At 36.6% G+C, this 21,763-nt stretch overlaps 1 protein-coding gene across 13 annotated transcripts in view; it reads right to left on the reverse strand.

The window, feature by feature from the left end:
* The window catches only part of LOC6054024 (ensconsin), a 160,453-nt gene that overhangs the window by 89,580 nt on the left and 49,110 nt on the right, over positions 1–21,763 (reverse strand). For 12 of the 13 annotated variants that reach the window (XR_005278198.1, XR_005278197.1, XM_038259644.1 and 9 more), the window contains exon 2: positions 11,236–12,121. Coding sequence is in view for 11 of the 13 variants with exons in the window: in XM_038259644.1 (XP_038115572.1) it covers positions 11,236–11,743 (508 nt within the window). In the remaining 2 variants the exon portion in view is untranslated. The remainder of the gene's footprint in view (positions 1–11,235; positions 12,122–21,763) is intronic. The other variant, XM_038259645.1, reaches the window with a different exon arrangement.

Here is a 21,763-nt window from a genome sequence, read left to right on the forward strand (position 1 = left end):
CAAACTACAATTCACGATTACGAGAATTGGTATTTTTGCCTTCCTCACCTCGACTGAGGAAAGGCTATAAAATCATTCGATAAATGAACTTTTTAATTAAACCTCCTAGACCCACCTTTACGTATACAGATTGACTCAGAATCAAATTCTGAGCAAATGTCTGTGCGTGTCTGATCGTGCACCGATAAAAATGCACTAGATTATCTCCGAACTGGCTGAAACGATTTGGACCGTCCTGGTCTTATTCGATCCGTATTGAGGTTCCACAAGACCCTAGTTGATATTATGAAGTTTTTTAAAGTACTTAAAAAGTTATGCTAAAAAAAGAATTAAACTAAAGTCCGGAAGATTGTTAAAAAGAGTGGTTTTTGTAAGAAATCCGTCATGTAATACATTTTTAGAAAGGTTTGTATAACCTTTCTAATGAGTTCAAAAAATTGAAGATCTGACATCCCTATCAAAAGCAATAAGCACTGAAGTGTTATTTATACACTTTTTTGAGGCCGAATCTCAGATATTTTGATGATAGCGTTGTCCGAATCTACACAGTAAAAAAAATCATGGTAAAATTACATCTGAAAAGGGGTACATCTTTTATGTCAGAAAAAAAAGATTAAATTTGACCTCTAATAATGTGTTAATTTACATCTGGCAGCCAACCCGCACGGCCAGCTCATCGTTGTGAAAACTGACTGATCAAAGCCAATATGTAGCTCTATGTGTTCCGTACATTGTATACTGTATTTACTGCATATACGGTATGTATACGATGTATGAGATACGTAGAGCTACATCGGCTTTGATCGTTCAGTTTTTACATTGGCTAGTTGGCCGTGCTGGTTAGGGCGCGGACTTAGTAAGCTAGATGTAACTATCACCGGTTTGATAATTATTGAGTATTACAAATATTTTTACCTAGCGTCTGCCAGATGTAAATCTACACATTATTAGAGGTAAAATTAAACCTATTTTCTGACATAAAAGATGTTTCCCTTTTTAGATGCAATTATACCATGTTTTTGCCTTTCTTACTAAAGAAAGGTATAGGTTTAACTTTATGGTTGGACGTCATTTTCATCTTCGTAAATAAGACGATGCACTAGATTATCATTATCATCAGCATGAATATTAATCGGAAAAATCGCCAAAAAATCACACTGCATTGATTTTCGACGCATCGTCGCCAAGTCGACAAGTTGTCAAGTTGAGCTTCGAATACTGGCGCGAGAATGCTGGCGCATATATGTTTTGGCTCGACTTATACTCGTTTGTAGTAGCTTATCTACCGATGTTTCCTTCAACATGTACGATATCGTAGCTTTTCGGTTTCTTTTGCTCTGTCTTTTTGCGTAACTGTCCAATGTTTATGCAAAAACTTTTGTGACATAGGACATTCATCTGGGTACAAACAATTTGTTTCCCGTGTGCTCCTAAAATCGCCTTTAAGTAGGCTTAATTTTGTCGTGATTTCGTAAGTTTATTTAACAGAGTTCATTGGATTCCGATAGGAGCTTTCTAAGCTTCTAAGCTTTATATCGTTTTCAAAGTTTTCAATGTTCGCAACGCCAATGGCTATCCACCTAAGGTTCTCGCGGTTGAGTGTGTAGTGGTGCGGTTGTAAAAATGGCTATCTCTGACTCTCTCACTTTCGTAGATGCTGAATGGCAAGCTTCCCACTGTGCGGTTAACTCGGTTTTGCTTTGCGCTTGCTTTGTTCGGTTTTTGGGCTCGTACCAAAACTAGAAAACCAAAACCGCGGTGTGCGTCGTCACTGACGCATGGGGAGCTTGCCATGCTTGCGTTTGTCATAAACGCTTGTTTGATTAAGAATTTGTACGATTAAAAATATTCTATTGATGAAAATTACGTTTTCAATTTCTTTTGGAAAACACATCATTAATAATACCTTGCTTTCATCATAAGATTTTTTGTATCAAGTCGATGTTATGAATTGAAAGAAGTTAAATTCTTTAGTAAGAAAGGCTCTATCTCACCCCTGGTGGGATTTAATCGGTTTTTTTTTGCTGTGTATCGTGCAATCCATCGTTAGATAGGTAATCAAGAGACCTTTTCAACGTGCTAAAAGATTGAAGATCGGAAAACCCTATCAACAGTTACGAGATCTTAAGTATTATTTTAATAATTATCAGAGCTACACAGAAAAAAATATGTAAATTTACACAGCACGTAATTACTGTTTCTTATGTAAACTGACTCAATGTAATGTTGAAATATGGTGTAAAGAGTAAAAAGTCATGGAAATTACTCCAATGTAAATCTAAATCTGATGTAAATCATGAATCTAATGGAAACGTTGAGCATGGAAACTCAAATCTGATGAATTTCTACCCGTGTTCGGCTTCCTGTAAATTCCTATTTAATGGAAATCATATATCCAATGTATTTCTGCCAAACGTTGACTTCAAAACTACCCGAACTAAAAATAGTTATGTTTGGTTCTCTTTCTATCGCTCTCATACTTCGCAGGTCCACTGCCTGAGCCTCGCCCTGAACAGGTTGATGCTTTAGCCGCTCGTTTATAAAATGCGAAGATGGCTCAGTCGGTAGCGGGTAGCAGCAGTAACACCGAACATTCTACCCGTCGTCCGTTCGATTCCAGTCCAGCGTTATTCCACGTGGCCGTCGACTAGAAAGCGTCCCCTACCTGTGAAACAACTTTTTAAAATCATAATTTCCTTTTGCTGCCCGCTTCATTCATTTTAAAATAGAACATAGGCCACACCCTTTTCCTACTGCAATCCAAGTCGAGCTTCTCATTCCCTTTGGCCAATCAGAATTAGTTGATTTGAACTAATGTAAATTTCAAAACTAATGTAAATTCCAAAACTAATGTAAATTTTCAAAACTAATGTAAATTTCCAATGAATATAATGTAAATTTCCAATGAACCTAATGTAAATATACATCATTTATCATGATACCTTTTGGTACATGATAAATAATGTAAATTTACAGAAATATTTTTTTCTGTGTAGATCTTAGCTATTACGATGAAAACTTTGTCCGGATCTATTGTCCGGCCCATCGTTGGTGGGAAATCGGAAGACCTTTCCAACACCCCAAATGATTGAAGATCTAACAACCCTATTAAATGAAAAATATAACTATATCATTGCGAGGAAGGCTTCAACTAACTACCTTAGGGTGGATTAAGTAACGTTTTTTTTCATTATGATCTGACTTTAGACACGGTTCCCCGACATACATTTGGAATCGGCACCGGATTTGCAAATGACCATCAAAATATTAATTATACATTTGACAGATTTTTTTTTTTTAAACTTACACAGAAAAAAATATGTAAATTTACACAGCACGTAATTACTGTTTCTTATGTAAACTCACTCAATGTAATGTTGAAATATAATGTAAAGAGTAAAAAGTCATGGAAATTGCTCCAATGTAAATCTAAATCTAATGTAAATCATGAATATAATGGAAACGTTGAGCATGGAAACTCAAACCTGATGAATTTCTACCCGTGTTCGGTTTCCTGTAAATTCCTATTTAATGTAAATCATATATCCAATGTATTTCCGCCAAACGTTGACTTCAAAACTACCCGAACTAAAAATAGTTATATCTGGTTCTCTTTCTATCGCTCTCATACTTCGCCGGCCCACTGCCTGAGCCTCGACCTGAACAAGTTGATGCTTTTGCCGCTCGTTTATAAAATGCGAAGATGGCTCAGTCGGCAGCGGGTAGCAGCAGTAACACCGAACATCCTACCCGTCGTTCGATTCCAGTCCAGCGTAGCCGTCGACGAGAAAGCGTCCCCTACCTGCGAAACAACTTTTTAAAATCAGAATTTCCTTTTGCTGCCCGTTTCAATCATTTTAAAATAGAACATAGGCCACACCCTTTTCCTACTGCAATCCAAGTCGAGCTTCTCATTCCCTTTGGCTAATTAGAATTAGTTGATTTGAACTAATGTAAATTCCAAAAGTAATGTAAATTTTCAAAACTAATGTAAATTTCCAATGAATCTAATATAAATTTTCGATGAACCTAATGTAAATATACATCATTTATCATGATACCTCTTGGTACATGATAAATAATGTAAATTTACAGGAATATTTTTTTCTGTGTAAATTTTAAATAATGTGTGTAATTTTTCATGAAAATCATTCCTGTTTACGTAAATTGGTCAAATTTATATTTAAGATGCTGAACATCATGTGAAGCCTATTATTACCTACATCACAAATAACTTAACTTTATAATCAACCGAGGTTTTTTTTTCTTAGGGTTCATTCAGAAATTACGTTACGTAAATTCTCTAAACTTCAAGTCAAAGAAAACTGAAGTCTTTTGATTAAATTGAACACCAAAAGTCATATTATTTGCATTATCTGTTGCGCATCCCAGTGAATCATCTTTAAAAAAACATCCAGATCAACGATTAACTGACTCACAAACGTCGTATGTTTTCGTCCAGCAAAACTCGCTTCGCGATGACCTCAACCCAGAAGAATCCGTCACTTACCTAAAAAAAGAAAAGAAAGAGAGAAAAAACAGCTACAATTAGTAACTTTCCAGCTGACCTGCGCGGTTTTGACATTTAAATGACGACGACGCCGGGTACGCCACACGTAGGTACGTACGCGTAAATGGCAATTAAACGGACTCTCTCGGACGAGTACCTCCTCGTATAAAATGTCCAAATTTATGTGTGGGGAAGCGACAATGGCCTTCGGGGTGTTTACTTGAACCGTCCGGCCACGGAACGGTTGGGCGGTGTCCGCCGTCCATCAACTGGGATGGTTGAGGAGGTCGTCGAGGGCCTTCCCTCGAAAGAAAGCGAAATTTCTCGCTGGACATATGGGCATTTTACCCCTGGTTGGATTGACGGGGCCATCGCGCGTGGTATCATTGCACCCTGTGGTACGTATCCGGTGGAGGGGGCAACCCGTAAGGGAGGCGTGCTGCGGGAACGTACTCTTAAAGTATTACGCTGAATGACCGGAGGACATTCAGCGTTTGTGAGTGTTATGGAGAGATGAATTAATCAAAAACAAGCAATTTGTTTTTAATGGTGATCCGGATATATAAGCGAAGTAACTTTTAGTAAACTACACAAAGAATTTGTTACCAGTACACGAAGAACCCGGGCAGACGGTAATAACAAAATTCATGCCATTTCAATAATAAATACTGTTAAAATAACAGAAAGTGTTATGGAATCGTCTTGAAAAATCCATTTTTGCATAAGGATTTAATAAAAGTTTATGTTATCATAACAAAATTTGTTATTGGTCTGATATTGGTTGAAAGCCAAAACAACTTTGGAATAACATTTTTTGTTAGGGAAGCATAACTCCAACTGTTATTGGGATGATCGGATTAGTTGTTAAAATAACAAAAAATAATAACAAAGATTTGTTCGTAGAATCATTAAAAATGTTATTAGTCTGTTATTACAATAACAATCCAATAACAAAAAAATCATAACGACGAATAACAAATCTTGTTATAAATAACATAAAATGTCATTTGCCTAGTATTTTCAAATATCAAAAAAAAATATTCCCAAGTTATTTCCGTCTGCTCGGGAATAAAGACTTTCCAAAATCTTGAACAAGTGTTCATGAGGTTGGGAACCACGAACAAAGTGTTCAGATGACATGGTGTTTTTTTCAAAAATGTTTGAAAACTTTGTTCTAGATTTGTCCGAGGGTCATTCACAAAAGCCGCAATCGAAAAAAATCTCATACAAGTCCGTTACCTTCTGTTAGGCTTCCAGAAAATATTGTGTGGCTAAATCTACCATCCTGAATTCGATCTATCTATTATTTTCACCGATTCTTATAGGGAGACGAGATATTTAAGATGGCTTCCAATATGGCGGTCGGGTACGTAAATCAACAAAAAAAAACTTATCTATGTAACCGACTACTCAATTTAAACTAATTTGAGGTTGCTGAACTCGAATTTGACTCTTAGAACAGCCAAAGAACTGCGAATGCGCAATCCAAGATGGCGGCCCATATGGAGGATCTGTGATATAGGAAATATTTTTCTGTAGGCTGGTAACTGGCAACGAGTAATTCCACTCATGTTATCAATGGTTACCCAAGGAAAAAACAGCACCAAAATTTCAGTAAGCACCAATAACCTAACTGCTCTCCATTACACAAATGCGCTCAGAGCACCAGTAGCTAATTAACTTTTGCCGCCTTTGTAATTGTGAATATCGCGCCCGCGCCGCCGCCACCACCAAGACCTGGCTAAATGATTGCGTTGAGCTGAAGTTTTGTCTGTTGGTGTGCAATTTTTTTCTGATTGTTGGTGTGTATTATAGCAGTAAATAATACAGGAAGCGCTCTTTCTCTCGCGCAAAAGGAAGCGCATTGCACGGTACTTTAATTGAATTCCAAGAAAATTATATTTGCTCTTTTCTCTCCGCGGCACAAATGGCACACTGTGCCGACTGTAAATGTGAGTGTGTGTGTCTGTGAGTTTTTCGTGTGCGTGGGTGGCTAGAAGCACAGGTCGCACTGCGAAGATCAAGGTATTTTTTTCGATTTTGTAAGACTCGAATTACGTTATCCTGAAATTTGAAGGTTTATAATAAAATTACCTCAATTTGAACTCAATAAGTGACATTACCTCGAAAAAGTGGTAAATTAACAAATTTTTAGATTAAAAATTACACATTTTTTCACAAATAAAAGATGTACTCTTTCCCAGATGTAATATAGCCATGATCTTTTTTACTGCTAAGTGTATTTAAATCGCATTATTTTATTTTTGTTCAAATTAACTAATTTAAAAAATATCAAACTTTGAGTGTAAGATTCTCATCTTCAAACACCCACCCACACAGGTGCTTGCCGTTGTGCCACCCAAAACGTCAATGTGGTAAACGTGGCCACTCTTCGTAAGTTTTCTGTGTTCGCAGTCGGAAGCCGAGCACGTCGAATCAGGTTCAGAAGAGCCTCGGCTAATCTTCCATTAATCGACCGATTTGGAGTAAGAGTTGAAAATAGGGTTCCAAATGAGAGCACTACTCCAATTAGGCTTTTACGATACATGGAACTGTGTGCGCGCAGTGTATGGAGAGATCGCTTTTTATAGAGGTGGTTGGAGAGAGAAATTTGAAGTTGAAATCTCTAACATTGAAATGGAATTAATTTTCTTGGGCTCACTTTAAGAAATGCTTCAAGTTTCTCTTATTACTTTTTGGGCCCTAAAAGGATGCTTAGACCAATCGGTTTTTAGTAAAAATTCTAAAGTGACAGCCAAAATGTCTAATGAATACTCAAGAAAATGAAAAAAACTGCATTTTTTAACATCCTAGTACATAATTTTAATATTTTCATGCTACACACATCGCCATACAATTAATATTTAATTCCTATTCCACATTTAGCAGTATTTTTTATACGATGCAAGACTTAGTTACACCATAAAACTATTCTGTTCAAGAATTTTTCATTTGCTTTGAACACTGGTAAAAAAAGTTGGAAATGCCTTTTTCATTGTAACTTAGGGTAGACGCATCTGTGTTGGGTCTTGTTGTAGCTGATTCTTGACATCCTTCCGAATCAAATGCAACAAGAATAATCCAAATCGGTTGAGTTTTCGCCGAGATACAGCCGTATGAAGTTGCATTTCCAACTTGTTTGACCCCGTTGGTGCTACAAGTGTTAACTATAGTTAAGAAAATTTTGATGAAAGTCATTATTTTAAACTTCTCAAAGTGTAATGTTTTTTTCAAGGAACATGATTTTGAAACGGAAAACGGAATGCATTTTCAGGTACATTTAACGAACAAATAAAGTTTGAACATCTTAAATATGATTTTAACAAGAAAAACTTTGACTATCAAAGTCACCCCGGAATTTAAACTAATAATTTATAGAACAATTCCAGCTCAAATCAAGATTTTTTCAGGTACTTTTGTACCCGACACTCTCCGATTTCAATGAAACTTTGTAGACATGTTATCCTAGGCCTATTTAAGCCATTTTTGTGTATATGGAGCCAATAGTACTCGAAAATAACATTTGAGAAGGGCGTAAAATATTTAAATATTTTTGTATTTTGTAATTTAAAAATTACTGTATCTCGAAGCCGTTGCGTCGTATCAAAAAGTGGGCAAAGACAAACTTGTAGGAAATTGGACGGGCATTTTGAAAAAAAAAAAAAAATACACTGAAACAAAAATAGTGGCGTGTATCTATGAGATTTTTTGATTTATAAGTCTGAAACTTAAATTTAAAGGTGATGTCACGATTTTTTTCCTTTAAAATTTTTGACGAAATAGCCTAAAACATAAACAAAAGACTGACGAAAAATTCAGGATGGTATGTCTCTCCTAAAAAAATACAAAAATCATTTACTGAAACTGTTTTTTTGAAAAGTGGTCTAAACATCAAAATTTTTGAAAACCGGTAGTGGGAATCAATTCTCCAGACAATTTTACATATTGACCATTGTCCTATGTCCAATCCTTGGAAAGATACAGCGGTTTTAAAAATGAAAATGTTGAAAAAACGGGGTTTTTGGTGGTTTTTGGCAATTTCTATATGACAGACTTGGTTTTTCAGTCTCGTAAATATTTTTACCGGAAAGCTCGTCAAATTTCCCATAATTTTGTAAATTTGATTACGTAAATATAAAAACGATATAAATCAAAAAGCTGTCAAAGGCAAAACTTATGGAAAATTGGACGAGCTTTCCGGTAAAAATATTTACGAGACTGAAAAACCAAGTCTGTCCTACAGAAATTGCCAAAAACCACAAAAAAACCCGTTTTTTTCAACATTTTCATTTTTAAAACCGCTGTATCTTCTCAAGGATTGGACATAGGACAATGGTCAATATGGAGACTTTTATGTAAAATTGTCTGGGAAATCGATTTCCACTACCGGTTTTCAAAAATTTTGACGTTTAGACCACTTTTCAAAAAAACAGTTTTAGTAAATGATTTTTGTATTTTTTTTAGGAGAGACATATCATTCTGCATTTTTCGTCAGTCTTTTGTTTATGTTTTAGGCTATTTCCTCAAAAATTTTAAAGGAAAAAAATCATGACAAAAAAAAATCAAACCACGTCCCCGGGTCTTTTGTGGTTTCTATTGCAAGTTTCTGCTCGAACCTAGGAGTCCGAAGGCTTTAAATGGGGAGAGCACTCAAACCTCTTTTTACTCCAAGGAACCTTCCACCCCAGTGTTTGAACTGACGACCTTTGGATTACGATGTTTTAGACTGTTTTCTCAAAAAAATTTAAGGAAAAAAATCGTGACATCACATTTAAATTTAAGTTTTAGACTTAAAAATCAAAAAATCTCATAGATGTGGCGTTTATTTTTGTTTCACTGTATTTTTTTCAGAAAGCCCGTCCAATTTCTTACAAGTTTGTCTTTGATCACTTTTTGATACGACGCAACGGCTTCGAAGTAATTTTTAAATTACAAAATACAAAAATATTTAAATATCTTACGCCCTTCTCTAATGTTATTTTCGAGTACAATTGGCTCCATATACACAAAAATGGCTTATATAGGCTTAGGATAACATCTCTACAAAGTTTCATTGAAATCGGAGAGGGTCGGGTACAAAAGTACCAGAAAAAAATCCTCATTTGAGCAGGAATTGCTCTATAACGTAACTATTATTCTAAACACTATTAAAAAAAAAACATTTTGTTTTCCAAAATAGTGCACGGACTTTGTGTGGCCTACCCCAGTACATGTTTTAAACTAGTAATCTTGAGAAAGCTCTTACCTATTGGAAAATATTCCAAAAACAAATTGAAATGCTATCAAAGTCACCGCGGTTTACGGTATTTTCAATCCTTCAATTCATTTTATTTGCCGAAATAACCATTTTACATCTTGTGGATTGGCTGGTTCATAGGGATTTGGTGTTACTTGCAACTATTTCTTTTTCATTTACCGCTTAGTATAAGAAGATTCTTTTAATGCAATTAAAAAAAACTAGGGAAAATTTGGCCAACAAGTTTAAATAATTTTTATATAGAGTTTCCAGAGTTATATAAACTTTTATACTAAGTATTTAGACAACTTTATATTCAATCCAAATTATTATTATTTTTTTTGAGTTGGGGGACTGGATTCATGGTGATTTGTCAACAAATAACATTATTTATGTTAATTTTTCGAAAGGTGTACACACTTTTTTTGCACGTTTTTTTTCTGTAATAGTATTTGTTATATAACTTTTTAAAGAAATCATCTTTTCATGAGTTTTTTGTAGCAAAATGTTCGGCATGAGTTTCTGAACAAAACGTAGTACTAGGTTTCTGCCAAACATTAAATTGTACACAGTGCCCAAGGGGTGTAAATCATTTTTTTGAATACTGTATACCTCTTTTTCCTATTTAGTGCATAATATTTTTTTTAAATGTCTCAAAATGTTCAATCTGGTAGAACAATTCTAAAAATATTGGAAAACACTGTAAACGTTTATTTTTAAATTTTATATCAAATAATGGTCATTCCATGTGAAGTGTGCAAGGAACAGTGTAAATTATAAAATTACCATCTCCGATCCTGCTCAAATTTGTCAGAGCTGTTGATACTATCAAAACATGCAAAGATCCCAAATTTCATCCAAATCGGACTGTCCCCTCAATTTTAGTAGACTTTTGCGCGATTTTTGAGAAAACCCTTATTTTTAAACGTCGTGAAAAAGGAATTGGGTTCTATGTCCAATTTCAAAATGAGTCAAAAAAGTCGATTCTTTAGGGAGGTACAAAAATGGAGGGGGTGCTCCGATTCGGATGAAATTTGGGATCTTTGCATGTTTTGATAGTATCAACAGCCCAAATTTGACCAGGTTCTTGTTGCAGTTTGGTTTAAAATCGTTTGCTGAAGTACTTTGTTCTAGAAATCTGTAGGAAATCCCATTTTTTCGCACAAACCTGACACGTAGCCTTACGTGTGGGAAGAAATTGCCTTGAGTTTTTCTCAGCTTGATGTTTTTGCATATGGGACATTTATGCGAACATGGGTAGTACAAATGTGAAAATAATAGCCAAACCAACCAAGCATTCAGGTTCTGAACGATTTACATCAGTTATATTTGGAAAAATGAATTGCATATCGAATTGACGTGTAGGTTTTTTTAACTGCCTGAAAAAAAGTTGCATTTGATTTCATAGCAAGAAGAAGAACTCTGAGTCACCGTTACTAAAATGAAGCTACAAAATAGATTATAATCCCCCTTTGCCCCAAGCACTTACATATCCACACGTTCCCCCGCGGGGTATCCTCCAGGATGCGGATGTTGAAGTCGTACGCGGCCAGGTCCTTCCGCAGGCTCATCGCCTTATCGTAGGTGAGCGCACATTTCGGCACCAGAAACAAACTGTCCAGCTCGTCGTAAATGTCACTACCCGCTTCGGACAGCCCACTGCGACTCTTGGTCGGCCCGAGCACGCTGCTGTTGCTGTAGTACAAACTGCCACCGTTCGCGATGATGGCCGGTCCTCCTCCGGGGCTCCCACCGGAAGAGTACCCCCCGCCGAGGTACGGACTGTTCCGGCTGCGGATCAGCCGGTTGTTGTTGTTGCTGCCGGTACTGCCGGAGACGGTGGTTCCGTTGGACTTTCCGGCGGTGCGACCTGCACTGAGGCTGCGTACTTGGACCGGCACGTGGTGACCGTTGTGGTGGTGGTGCTGCTGCTGATGATGATGATGGTGAGGAGTTGCACTGAGATTGGTAGCTGCGCAACGTTTCACTGATATCATAGCTCTACAGGGAGGAGTTGCCGGGGGCTGCTGCGGACGAGGAGGTAGAGCCAACGTTTTAGCTCCTCTTCTGCCGCGCACACTGCTGTTGGGAACACTGCTCTGAACACAATCGAAACACACTTTTTCCGTTTATTTTTTTTTCGGGCAGAGGTACCGCGTTGAAATCTTAGCTCATTGCTTCACCTTTTCCAGGTTATCACAGATGTATCATCGCACACAACACTTCTTCACCGTCTTCTTCGTCTTCGGCTGCACTTCTCTTCGGACTTTGGCTCAAGGCATTACCACCTCGGGTAAGTCGGTCATCTTCGTTTGAACACACACACTTTTCCTCCTGAACTGAGTTGCTGGTGCTGCTACCTTGCTTCAGCTGCACTTGAAGAAATCAAAACTCAAATCATTAGCACCTTCTTCGTACTTTTCTTCCTCTTGATGGCCGATTTGATTGGGAGAAAACACATTCCGCGCGTGGGCGGTCCAGGAAGCAGCCTAAATGTGCCACGGAATCGCCACGGGGACCTACGACCGCGAAGAACCAACCTCTACCAAGTGAACCGTTCAACTGGGTCCTCGGCGGCAGCACCCAAAAAAAAGCAGCAAAACTCTTCTTGGAGAGCAGCCAAAGCACTTCGGGGCTGTCGCGTGCACGCGCCGCCAGCCGAAAGTCGCGAGGATAATTTAGAGCGCTAATAACCATTTGGTGGCGAGCCGGCTGAACCTGTAATCACGCCTGCTGGCACAGACAAGCGGAGGGAAAACTTTGAGGGGAGGAAGCACGTGGGGCGGAATTTTGCTGTCCGCACGATTTAGTATTTACAATTTGGTAACGTTATTGGGCTATGCCATCGAAAATCTAAGAAATTTGAAAATTTCCAAAAATAGTGTCTATTTTTGTTTTTTTTTTCTGAAGCTAAATTTAGGTTGAAAAAAAAAAATCCTGCAGTTTGTTCTGTTTTTCAACATCGAAAATAAGCTTAATAAGCTGATATACCGGTATTTGAATATTTGACTTTATTTGGGTTACATCCAGAAAAACTAACTTTTCTTTCAGAGGCTGTATTATTAGAGTGTAACAAAAATGACTTTTTGGCGGGCATTCAAGGGTTTGTTCTGTTGGGCATACTAAGCTCAAATCCAAAATATGAGCTTGATTGGACGTAACAGGAGCTGGCGCTCCCCCTAAATTTTTAATGGGATTTAACCCGTAAAAAAAGATGTTTTCAAAAATGTCACTTTTTGAGGCATTTTGGCCACTGAAGCGTTTATTTTCAACATCATTGGCGTGTAGACCAGATCCTTGCGCATCTGTTGGTATATATAAAATTGAAATTTGGAACACCCTGGAGCTCGGTACTGACCTTGGCATTTTTTCGAAAAATTGACCCCAGCAAAATCAAATGGCGTCTGGGGCGTCGCGAGGCGAGACGCATATCTTTTTTGCCGGGGCCGATTTTTCGAAAAATGCCAAACTTTGAAGGTCTTACCGAGCTCCAGGGTGCTCCAAATTTCAATGTTATATATACCAAAAGATGCGCAAGGATCTGGCCTATACGCCAATGATGTTGAAAATAAACGCTTAAGTGGCCAAAATACCTCAAAAAGTGACATTTCTGAAAAAATCATTTTTTGCAGGTTAAATCACATTTTAAATTCAAATGCAAAGCGCCAGCTCCTGTTACGTCCAATCAAGCTCATATTTTGGATTTGGGCTTAGTATACCCACTGGAACAAACCCTTGAATGCCCGCCAAAAAGTCATTTTTGTTACATCCTACTGTATTATCTTACCAAATTATTACTGGTCAACTTATTAACCCTCTACAACCCAACCCCGTCTCTAGACGGGCTCGATCGAAAAAAAAACGAAAAAAATCTATTTTTCAACCAATTTGTGATCTTTTAAAAGCATTGGAAAGAAGAACTCTTAAAATTTTTAGAAAATTTAAGGGTAGCAAGTTTAACTTGTTCAACTATGGCTGTGTTTATTTATTACCATTCCTATATTTTAAGTAAAAAGAAGAATGCAGTAATGTTTTTAATGTCCCAAACTATGCCTCTACGCATTTTTTTTTAATTTAAATAGTGGCATTCTAGAGCATAAAATGAGAAAAACAAGCAAACAATTGAAAAAGGGACTGTAAGAAACATGAAAAAATAGAAAGGCAAAATGTAATAATTGGATGTGGTAGAATAGGCCAAATACTATCAAAAACAAACATAAAGTTAACAAGATAAATGCAAATTAAAATACTTAAAATTAGACAAGAAAAACATTAAACAAGAGAAGTAAAGTTTTTCGTAGGCGAAAGTGGCTCAAAATATGGAGTTTTTTTTTTAAATGTCCAATAAATCAAATTTCCAGTTTTAGCTTTTTGGGTGTTTTTGAAACCGCCTTGAGTCAGGGGTATTGAAAAACAACCAAAAAGCAAAAATTGAAAATTTGGTTTATTGGACCTTTTTAAAAAAAAACTCGTGAAATGACCTCCCCAACACGGGAAAAATAAAAACTTTCGATAAAAATGGGCAGTAGAGGGTTAATGTATTAGAAACAAATTTGGAGGACATTGCCTGATCTTCACACACAAAATATGTTCAAGAATAATGGAAGGTTGTGAATAATGAAAAAGTAGAAAATGACTATTTTTCTGAGAAAAAAAACATACCTAAAAAATTACTGCACACAGCAAAAAATTGTATAAATTTGGAAGGTTGAATATTACCTCTTTTAAGATGTAATTTTAACTCAATTTAGACTGAAAAAGTGACATTACAACAGAAAAGTGGTAAAATTACCAATTTTCAGAGGTAAAATTACACATTTTTTCTGAAAAAAATATACTCCTTCCCAGATGTAATATTACCATGATTTTTTTCTGTGCAGTTAAAAACGGTTTACTTTATATTATTTATTGCAAATTTTAATTTGAAACAAAAAATGAGATCAAATATAATTTTCGACGAAGGTACTATTTTTTTAAATCAATTTATTTTCAAAAACTACGTTGTACACAAAAAAAATAGTGATTTTCATCAGGGAATGAGACAGATTTTGTGTCAAATAAGTGTAATATTACATCAGGAACTGGTGATTTTTCTGGTAACATTACACCAGAAATTGGTAAAGTTTAGAGGTGGGCAAAAAAAGAGCGAACCGCTCAAAGAGCCGGTTCACTGAAAAGAGCGAACGAACCGTGGATCACAGAAATTGGTAAAGTTTAGAGGTGGGCAAAAAAAGAGCGAACCGCTCAAAGAGCCGGTTCACTGAAAAGAGCGAACGAACCGTGGCTCACAAAAAAAGAACCACGGTTCTTTTTTAAACTCCGGTCTTTTGAAAGAACCGTTTCAATATGGCATGATTTTTGTTATAAATCTAATTTATTGAATTTCCAAAAAAAAATAGTATTCAATTTGTTTTTGAGAATTGAAAATGCAATTTCAAAAATTTCAATGCTTATAAAAATGATTCCCAAAAGTAAATGTTTTTCTAAACAAAATGAAATAAACTTTTCAGTGTGCAACTGATTGTTCTTTAAAGTAAAATACTTTCAAATTTTAATAAAAATAGAAATCTTATCCACTGAAAACAAATCAAAAAGCATTTTGGGGTCGATCAAAAATATTTTGATTTTTGGTGAAATTCCGTTGTACAGTACTTAATACAAAAGTTTTTTTTTCGGTTTAAAAAAAAAAGTTCATCGATACTTCGATATTTTGAAAACCAATGCACAGTGGGCAAAAACGGGTGAAAAAACGAATCTTTTGATGCCGTCAGTTTCTGCCTGTCAAAAGTATCATTTTTAATGTAAAAAATTACGAGAAATCGATTGGTGGTACTCCCATTAGCGGCAAATGACGAAAAGTGGTCCATTTTACCCCTTTTTTTAGGGTGTTTCTCGAATATCTTCAACTGCCGTAGTTTGCCGCACCTCTAAAGTATCTTATTTTATGTAAAACATCACGAGAAATTGATTGGTGACACTCTCAATAGCGGCAAATGACGGGGGCCCATTTTTCATTTACCTTATTTATGTGTTTTTCATTAATATCTTGAATTACTGTAGTTTCTGTAGTTTTAAAGCATGTTATTTTATGTAGAAAATCGCGAAAAATCGATTTGTCACATTTTCATTGGCGGCAAATGACAGCATGGGCCCATTTTGCCCCGGTTACCCCATTTTATGTGTTTTTCGCGATTATCTTTAATTGCCATTGTTTTTACGTTTTGAAAGTATACTATTTTATGTAAAAAATCACAAGAAATCGATTGGTGACACTCCCATTGGTGGCAATTGTCAGCAAGGGCCCATTTCGCCCCATTTAACCCCTTTGTGTTTTTCGAAAATACCTTGAAATTACATTATTTCTTACAGTTTCAACGTATATTATTTTATGTAGAAAATCACGAGGAATCGATTGGTGGTGTTCTCATAAACGAAAAACGACGGCAAAGGCTCGTTTTGCCCCATTTACTCCATTTTATGTATTTTCTTTAATATCTTGAATTGCCGTGGTTTTCCAAACTTTAAATAAATGTTATTTTATGCAGAAAATCACGAGGAATCGATTGAGATTACTCTAATTAGCGGCAAATGGCGACAAGGGCCTATTTTTCCCATTTCATGTGTTTTAGACAATATATTAATCGTGTCGTGATGTCCAATACAGTTTACAAGAATGTTACTGTAGTATGCACAGTACGTTCAAGATATTCACGAAAAACATCTCAAGAGGGAGTAAATGGGGTAAAATTGGCCCTTGTCGCCATTTGCCGCAATTTAGAGTGTTCTAAATCGATTCCTCGTGATTTTCTGCATAAAATAACATTTATTTAAAGTTTGGAAAACCACGGCAATTCAAGATATTAAAGAAAATAGATAAAATGGGGTAAATGGGGTAAAACGAGCCATTGCCGTCGTTTGCCGCTTATGAGAACGCCGCCAATCGATTTCTCGTGATTTTCTACATAAAATAATATACGTTGAAACTGTAAGAAATAATGTAATTTCAAGGTATTTTCGAAAAACACATTAGAAAGGGGTTAAATGGGGTGAAATGGACCCTTGCTGACAATTGCCACCAATGGGAGTGTCACCAATCGATTTCTTGTGATTTTTTACATAAAATAGTATACTTTCAAAATGTAAAAACAATGGCAATTAAAGATATTCGCGAAAAACACATAAAATGGGGTAACCGGGGCAAAATGGGCCCATGCTGACATTTGCCACCAAAAAAAATGTAACAAATCGATTCCTCGCGATTTTCTATATAAAATAACATACTTTAAAACTACAGGAAATTACAGTAATTCAAGGTATTAATGAAAAACACATAAATAAGGGGTAAATGGGGCAAAATGGACCCTTGCCGTCATTTTCCGCTATGGAGAGTATCACCAATCGATTTCTCGTGATGTTTTACATAAAATAAGATACTTTAGAAGTGCGGCAAACTACGGCAGTTGAAGATATTCGAGAAAAACACCCTAAAAAAGGCAAAATGGGGTAAAATGGACCACTTCCCGTCATTTGCCGCTAATGAGAGTACCACCAATCGATTCCTCGTAATTTTTTACATTAAAAATGATACTTTTGACAGGCAGAAACTGACGGCATCAAAAGATCCGTTTTTTCACCCGTTTTTGCCCACTGTGCAATGATTGCAAAACAACTGGGGATGTGTAAAATGCATTTCAAAACTCTTTTTTCATAAAAATGTCTTGCAATAATTGTCTTGCTATATTTTTTTTGCGACTTTGGCCAGAGTTGAGCGACAAAAACTTCAAAAAATATTTGGTATGGCCAAATTTATAAAAGTCCAATGTGAAATAACTTACAAAATCACACGATTCTTGAAAAAACCCCTATTCATTCAAATTTTGAAAAAAGAGCGAAAGAGCCGTTCAAAAGAGCAGCTCTTTTTAAAGAGCGAACGAAAATGAGCGGCTCCTAAAAAAGAGCGGTTTTGCCCACCTCTAGTAAAGTTACACATTTTCAGAGGAAAAATTACACATTTTTTGTGTCATAAAAGATGTACCGTACCATGATCTATTTTGCTCAGAAAAAATGTGTAATTTTACCTCCGAAAATGTGTAACTTTACCACTCTTCTGGTGTTATGTCACTTTTTCAGTCTAAATTGAGGTAAAATTACAGAGGTAATATTCAACCTTCCAAAATTACACCTAAAAAAATAAAACATTTTTTTACTGTGTGGAATTGCCTTGGAATTGCAAAATGTTGATTCTAATCGTGGTCGAAGATAGAAGCTAAAAAAGAAAAAAAAAATCAACACATTTTTCAAGCCGAGACAAAACAATAACGTCCAAATATTCTTGAAATTGTTTAAATGTGTAAAAAAAAAGGTTTTGTAATTTTATAATTCTACAAAACGGTAAAAATTGAGCAATCAAATATTGATATTGGTCACGAGTCTTTTCATATTGTTGTCGCCGAAATTTATGATAGGAAGAACTATAACAGGTCTTTACACTGTATTGAACATTGCAAAGACTACTTCTTTTTACGCGATGCTATCGATACTTTTCGACAGGTTTCTTTCATCCAAGGGTTACGCGAGCGTTACCTCCGTTCAGTTACTTCATATACACAATGTCACACGAGAAACATGTAACTTTCATTCACGACCTTAGCACGTAATCGCGACGAGTCCCCGAGCGTTCTTTTCGTGTTGATGGATTACCTTCGACACCACTCAGTCCTAGCGCGCGAGAGTTCAATCACACAAACACTCTACCCCCCGACTACCACTACTAGCGCGAGCGCAAAATTAAAAAAGGACAGGTTCCTCCACACAAAGACCGCGCGCACGAGCCTTCAACCACGAAGCTCGCGATGTGCCGGTTAGGGGTGGAAAATTTCGAAACCTCAAAAAATCCCGCAAGACTGTGAGTGTGCCGGCACACGTACACACGCACGCACACACCCCGCCTTGCGGCGGAAAAGCGAACCTGAACTATTCAAAGTTGAACTTGAGAAAGGTTGTAAGGAGGAGAAAGAACAAGAAGCAGCGCCTCCAAGGTGTAAGATTCGTTGGAGTAGTTGTTTGGCTTTGTTTTCATTAAAACGGTCGGAATCTCAAACCCGAGAGGGGCCATTACCACCCTCGGACATCAGCTGTTGGCAGGCAGGCCGAAGAGGTGCGAGAACACCCAGCGTTGGGGAAGCAGATCATGATCAGCGAATCGATGCGAACAAAGAAGCAGACAGACCTGCGAAGAACAAAACGAGTAAGAAGCAAACACACAAAAAGCTGTTCCCAATTTCGGGTGATTATCGATTGCGCTCGCAGCACGTTCGGATTTTCGCAGCTTCTGAACACACACACACACACTCGGGTTGCGATTATTCCCATTATCTGCTCGTCTAGGTTCGGCTTCTTCTGTTTCTTCCGAGCGATCGCGAAACCGGTGAGTGAGCGAAAAAAACAAACATTCGCGCGAAGAAGCCAAACGTACACTTGTGTTAGTGTGTAGAAGATTAATTGAAAACAGTTCGCGCGGTGATCCCTCTTTCCATCAATCCGATTCACAATGTACTGTTAACAAAAGTTAATTGTTTTTGCAGCCTCCCGTGTACGGTTCTCAAATTACAGACCACTACAACTGGCTGCCTGTTTGGCTTATTCCAAAAGAAGTGCACTTTTTTCGGCGCGCACCAGTTGGGACCCGTTCGTTTCTTGGGGTGCCGAGTGCACACTATCATTAGGCGGGGGTGATGCCGTCAGAGAGATAACACAAAAAAAGTTGCAATCGAGAAGATTGACAAGAGCGTGAAACAATGTTTAATCCGGGAAGTGAGCGGTAGCTGCGAGGAAATAACTCAATCTTTGTTTAAAATATTTAAATATTCTGATTATCATAAAAAAATAATTAAAAACACAATTCAAAGGCATAGAAAACCCCAAATTAAAAATAAGTTGGTGCCTTTAGCGAATACAGCTGTAATGATCAGTGAGCGATACAGTTGAGTGAAAGGGAGAACAATACACAAATGATGACAGGTATCTAACTACAAACGATCACTTGCCATTGGTTGTGCTGGTTTCGTCCCATCGTTCCTCGGGTATCATGCCGAGTCCTGGTGATGGGAGAGAAAGTGTTGCGAGTGCTAGTATCAGGTCTTGTGGAACTCGCGATTCATTATGTGTATGCAGAGCTCAAAATATTTGTGAAGAAAGAAATATTAAATTATTGGAAGTCTCCGAATATTCAGAATTAAAAACAACCCAATTTTCAAATAAAAAAAACAATAAAAAGATTTTATTATAAAAATTATGAACCATGTTGTTTTTGTTCATTTCATTCCAAAATATAATAGAAATGTGAGAAAAAACTACGTTTTTCAATTCTTGTCATCAGTGTCGTTATTTTTTTTTTTTAATTATAATTAACCCCCAACAACCCAACCCCGCCTTTCGCCAAAAATCAATTTTCAACCAATTTTTTATCTTTAAAAAGCATGGAAAGAAGAACTCTCAAAATTTTAGAAAATGTAAGATTTGGAAGTTTAACTTGTTTTATGTGAACTTGCCAATGTTTTTACCAGAGGCGACTCGTGCCCGAATGTAGTACCTGTTCAATGTTATTTTTTTAATTCTTTATTATAGAGTTTTTCAGCCGGATGCTGGTTCAACTCTGTTGGATGATTTGACTTCGTGCTTGAAGTCGACCCGGTTACAATGTTGTTTTTAAAAAAATATTGATTATAATAATAGATCGTAGTTAATTTTTGAATCTTAATGTTAAAAAATGTTTTTGAAGCTTTTTTGTTTCCAATGGCTTTTATTTTTATGTTTTATTATTTTATACTATTATAATTTTCTGTTTATGCAAATAATTAATTACACTTATGATTAAGACTTTTTTATCTCGTTAAAATGTATTTTTAAGACTTAATCATTAGCGTGGCGAATGTGGAAAAATAGAGCAATCGCTCTGCCATCCTTATCGAAATTCAAGGGAAGTTATTGAACATTGTACTTCATCCACAACATCCTTCACAAAGGAAAACTGTTTGTTGGGCTTTTTAAGGCCCAACTAATATTGAGCTAACTTGGTTACTATTTAAAAATTCAATTGACATTTTACTTTATACTTTTTAGAACCAGGTCGTATCGCTTTTGATCCTTTGTCAATTTTTTAGAGAATTGAATTTACTCACTGTTATGTCCTCATGGTTTTGGAATTTAATTTCTGAATAAAAAGAAGAGCTTCAAAAACAAAACTATATTGACATGAATCCGAGATAATGAAAATATTTGTTTTTAGCATAAGTGAAAAAAAAGTTTTCAGAACAAATTCATGCTACAATATATGATAATAATATATTCAACTAGAGTGAACCGGACCAACAGTCTGAATAAACACAGTCGTTTTTGGAGCATTTAATGGCATCAAATCTTGCACTTTTTGGGACTGCATCCGCTTTAAATACAATCATTCTGAAAATAAAATAACGATCATGGTTGAATCTACGATCATAATTCTTCTCATGTGTCCCGAGTCTGGAAAAAACACAGTACTTTTTTGTTTCAATTGTTTCAATTCAATCTATCAATCACACTATCTAAACTTAACATTACATCACTTTCCAGTAGAGCAAGAATCCACTAGTTACCAAGAAGATCGAAGAGGTTCAACGCGCGCAGTTGAACATTCCAGTTTTAAAACAAGCCATCACCAGTCTGCGCAAAACAGCCTGTTGCCTAAAAGTGCGCCAAATATAGAGCAATATCTGTGGTGCTCGCGCGCTCTCTCATTTATTCATGCTCTCAACGTGCTGTCAACGCGCTGGCTTGTTTACCTTTTGCAAGCAGCTCCCTGCAGAGCTGAGCGAGCTAAGTCAGGCCTGGGGTGGCATTTCGCTCTCTCCCAAAAATGCTGTCAGTTCACGCTCTCAGATTGAACCAGATTTACCAACACATCGATAATGCCGCTGCGTATGAATAGGAAGCTTTTTACATGTGTTGATTTTTTTCTGTATGGAGATTTTTTCCCC

The sequence above is a fragment of the Culex quinquefasciatus genome, chromosome 3 (genome assembly GCF_015732765.1).
Source record: "Culex quinquefasciatus strain JHB chromosome 3, VPISU_Cqui_1.0_pri_paternal, whole genome shotgun sequence".
Taxonomy (NCBI): Eukaryota; Metazoa; Arthropoda; class Insecta; order Diptera; family Culicidae; genus Culex; species Culex quinquefasciatus.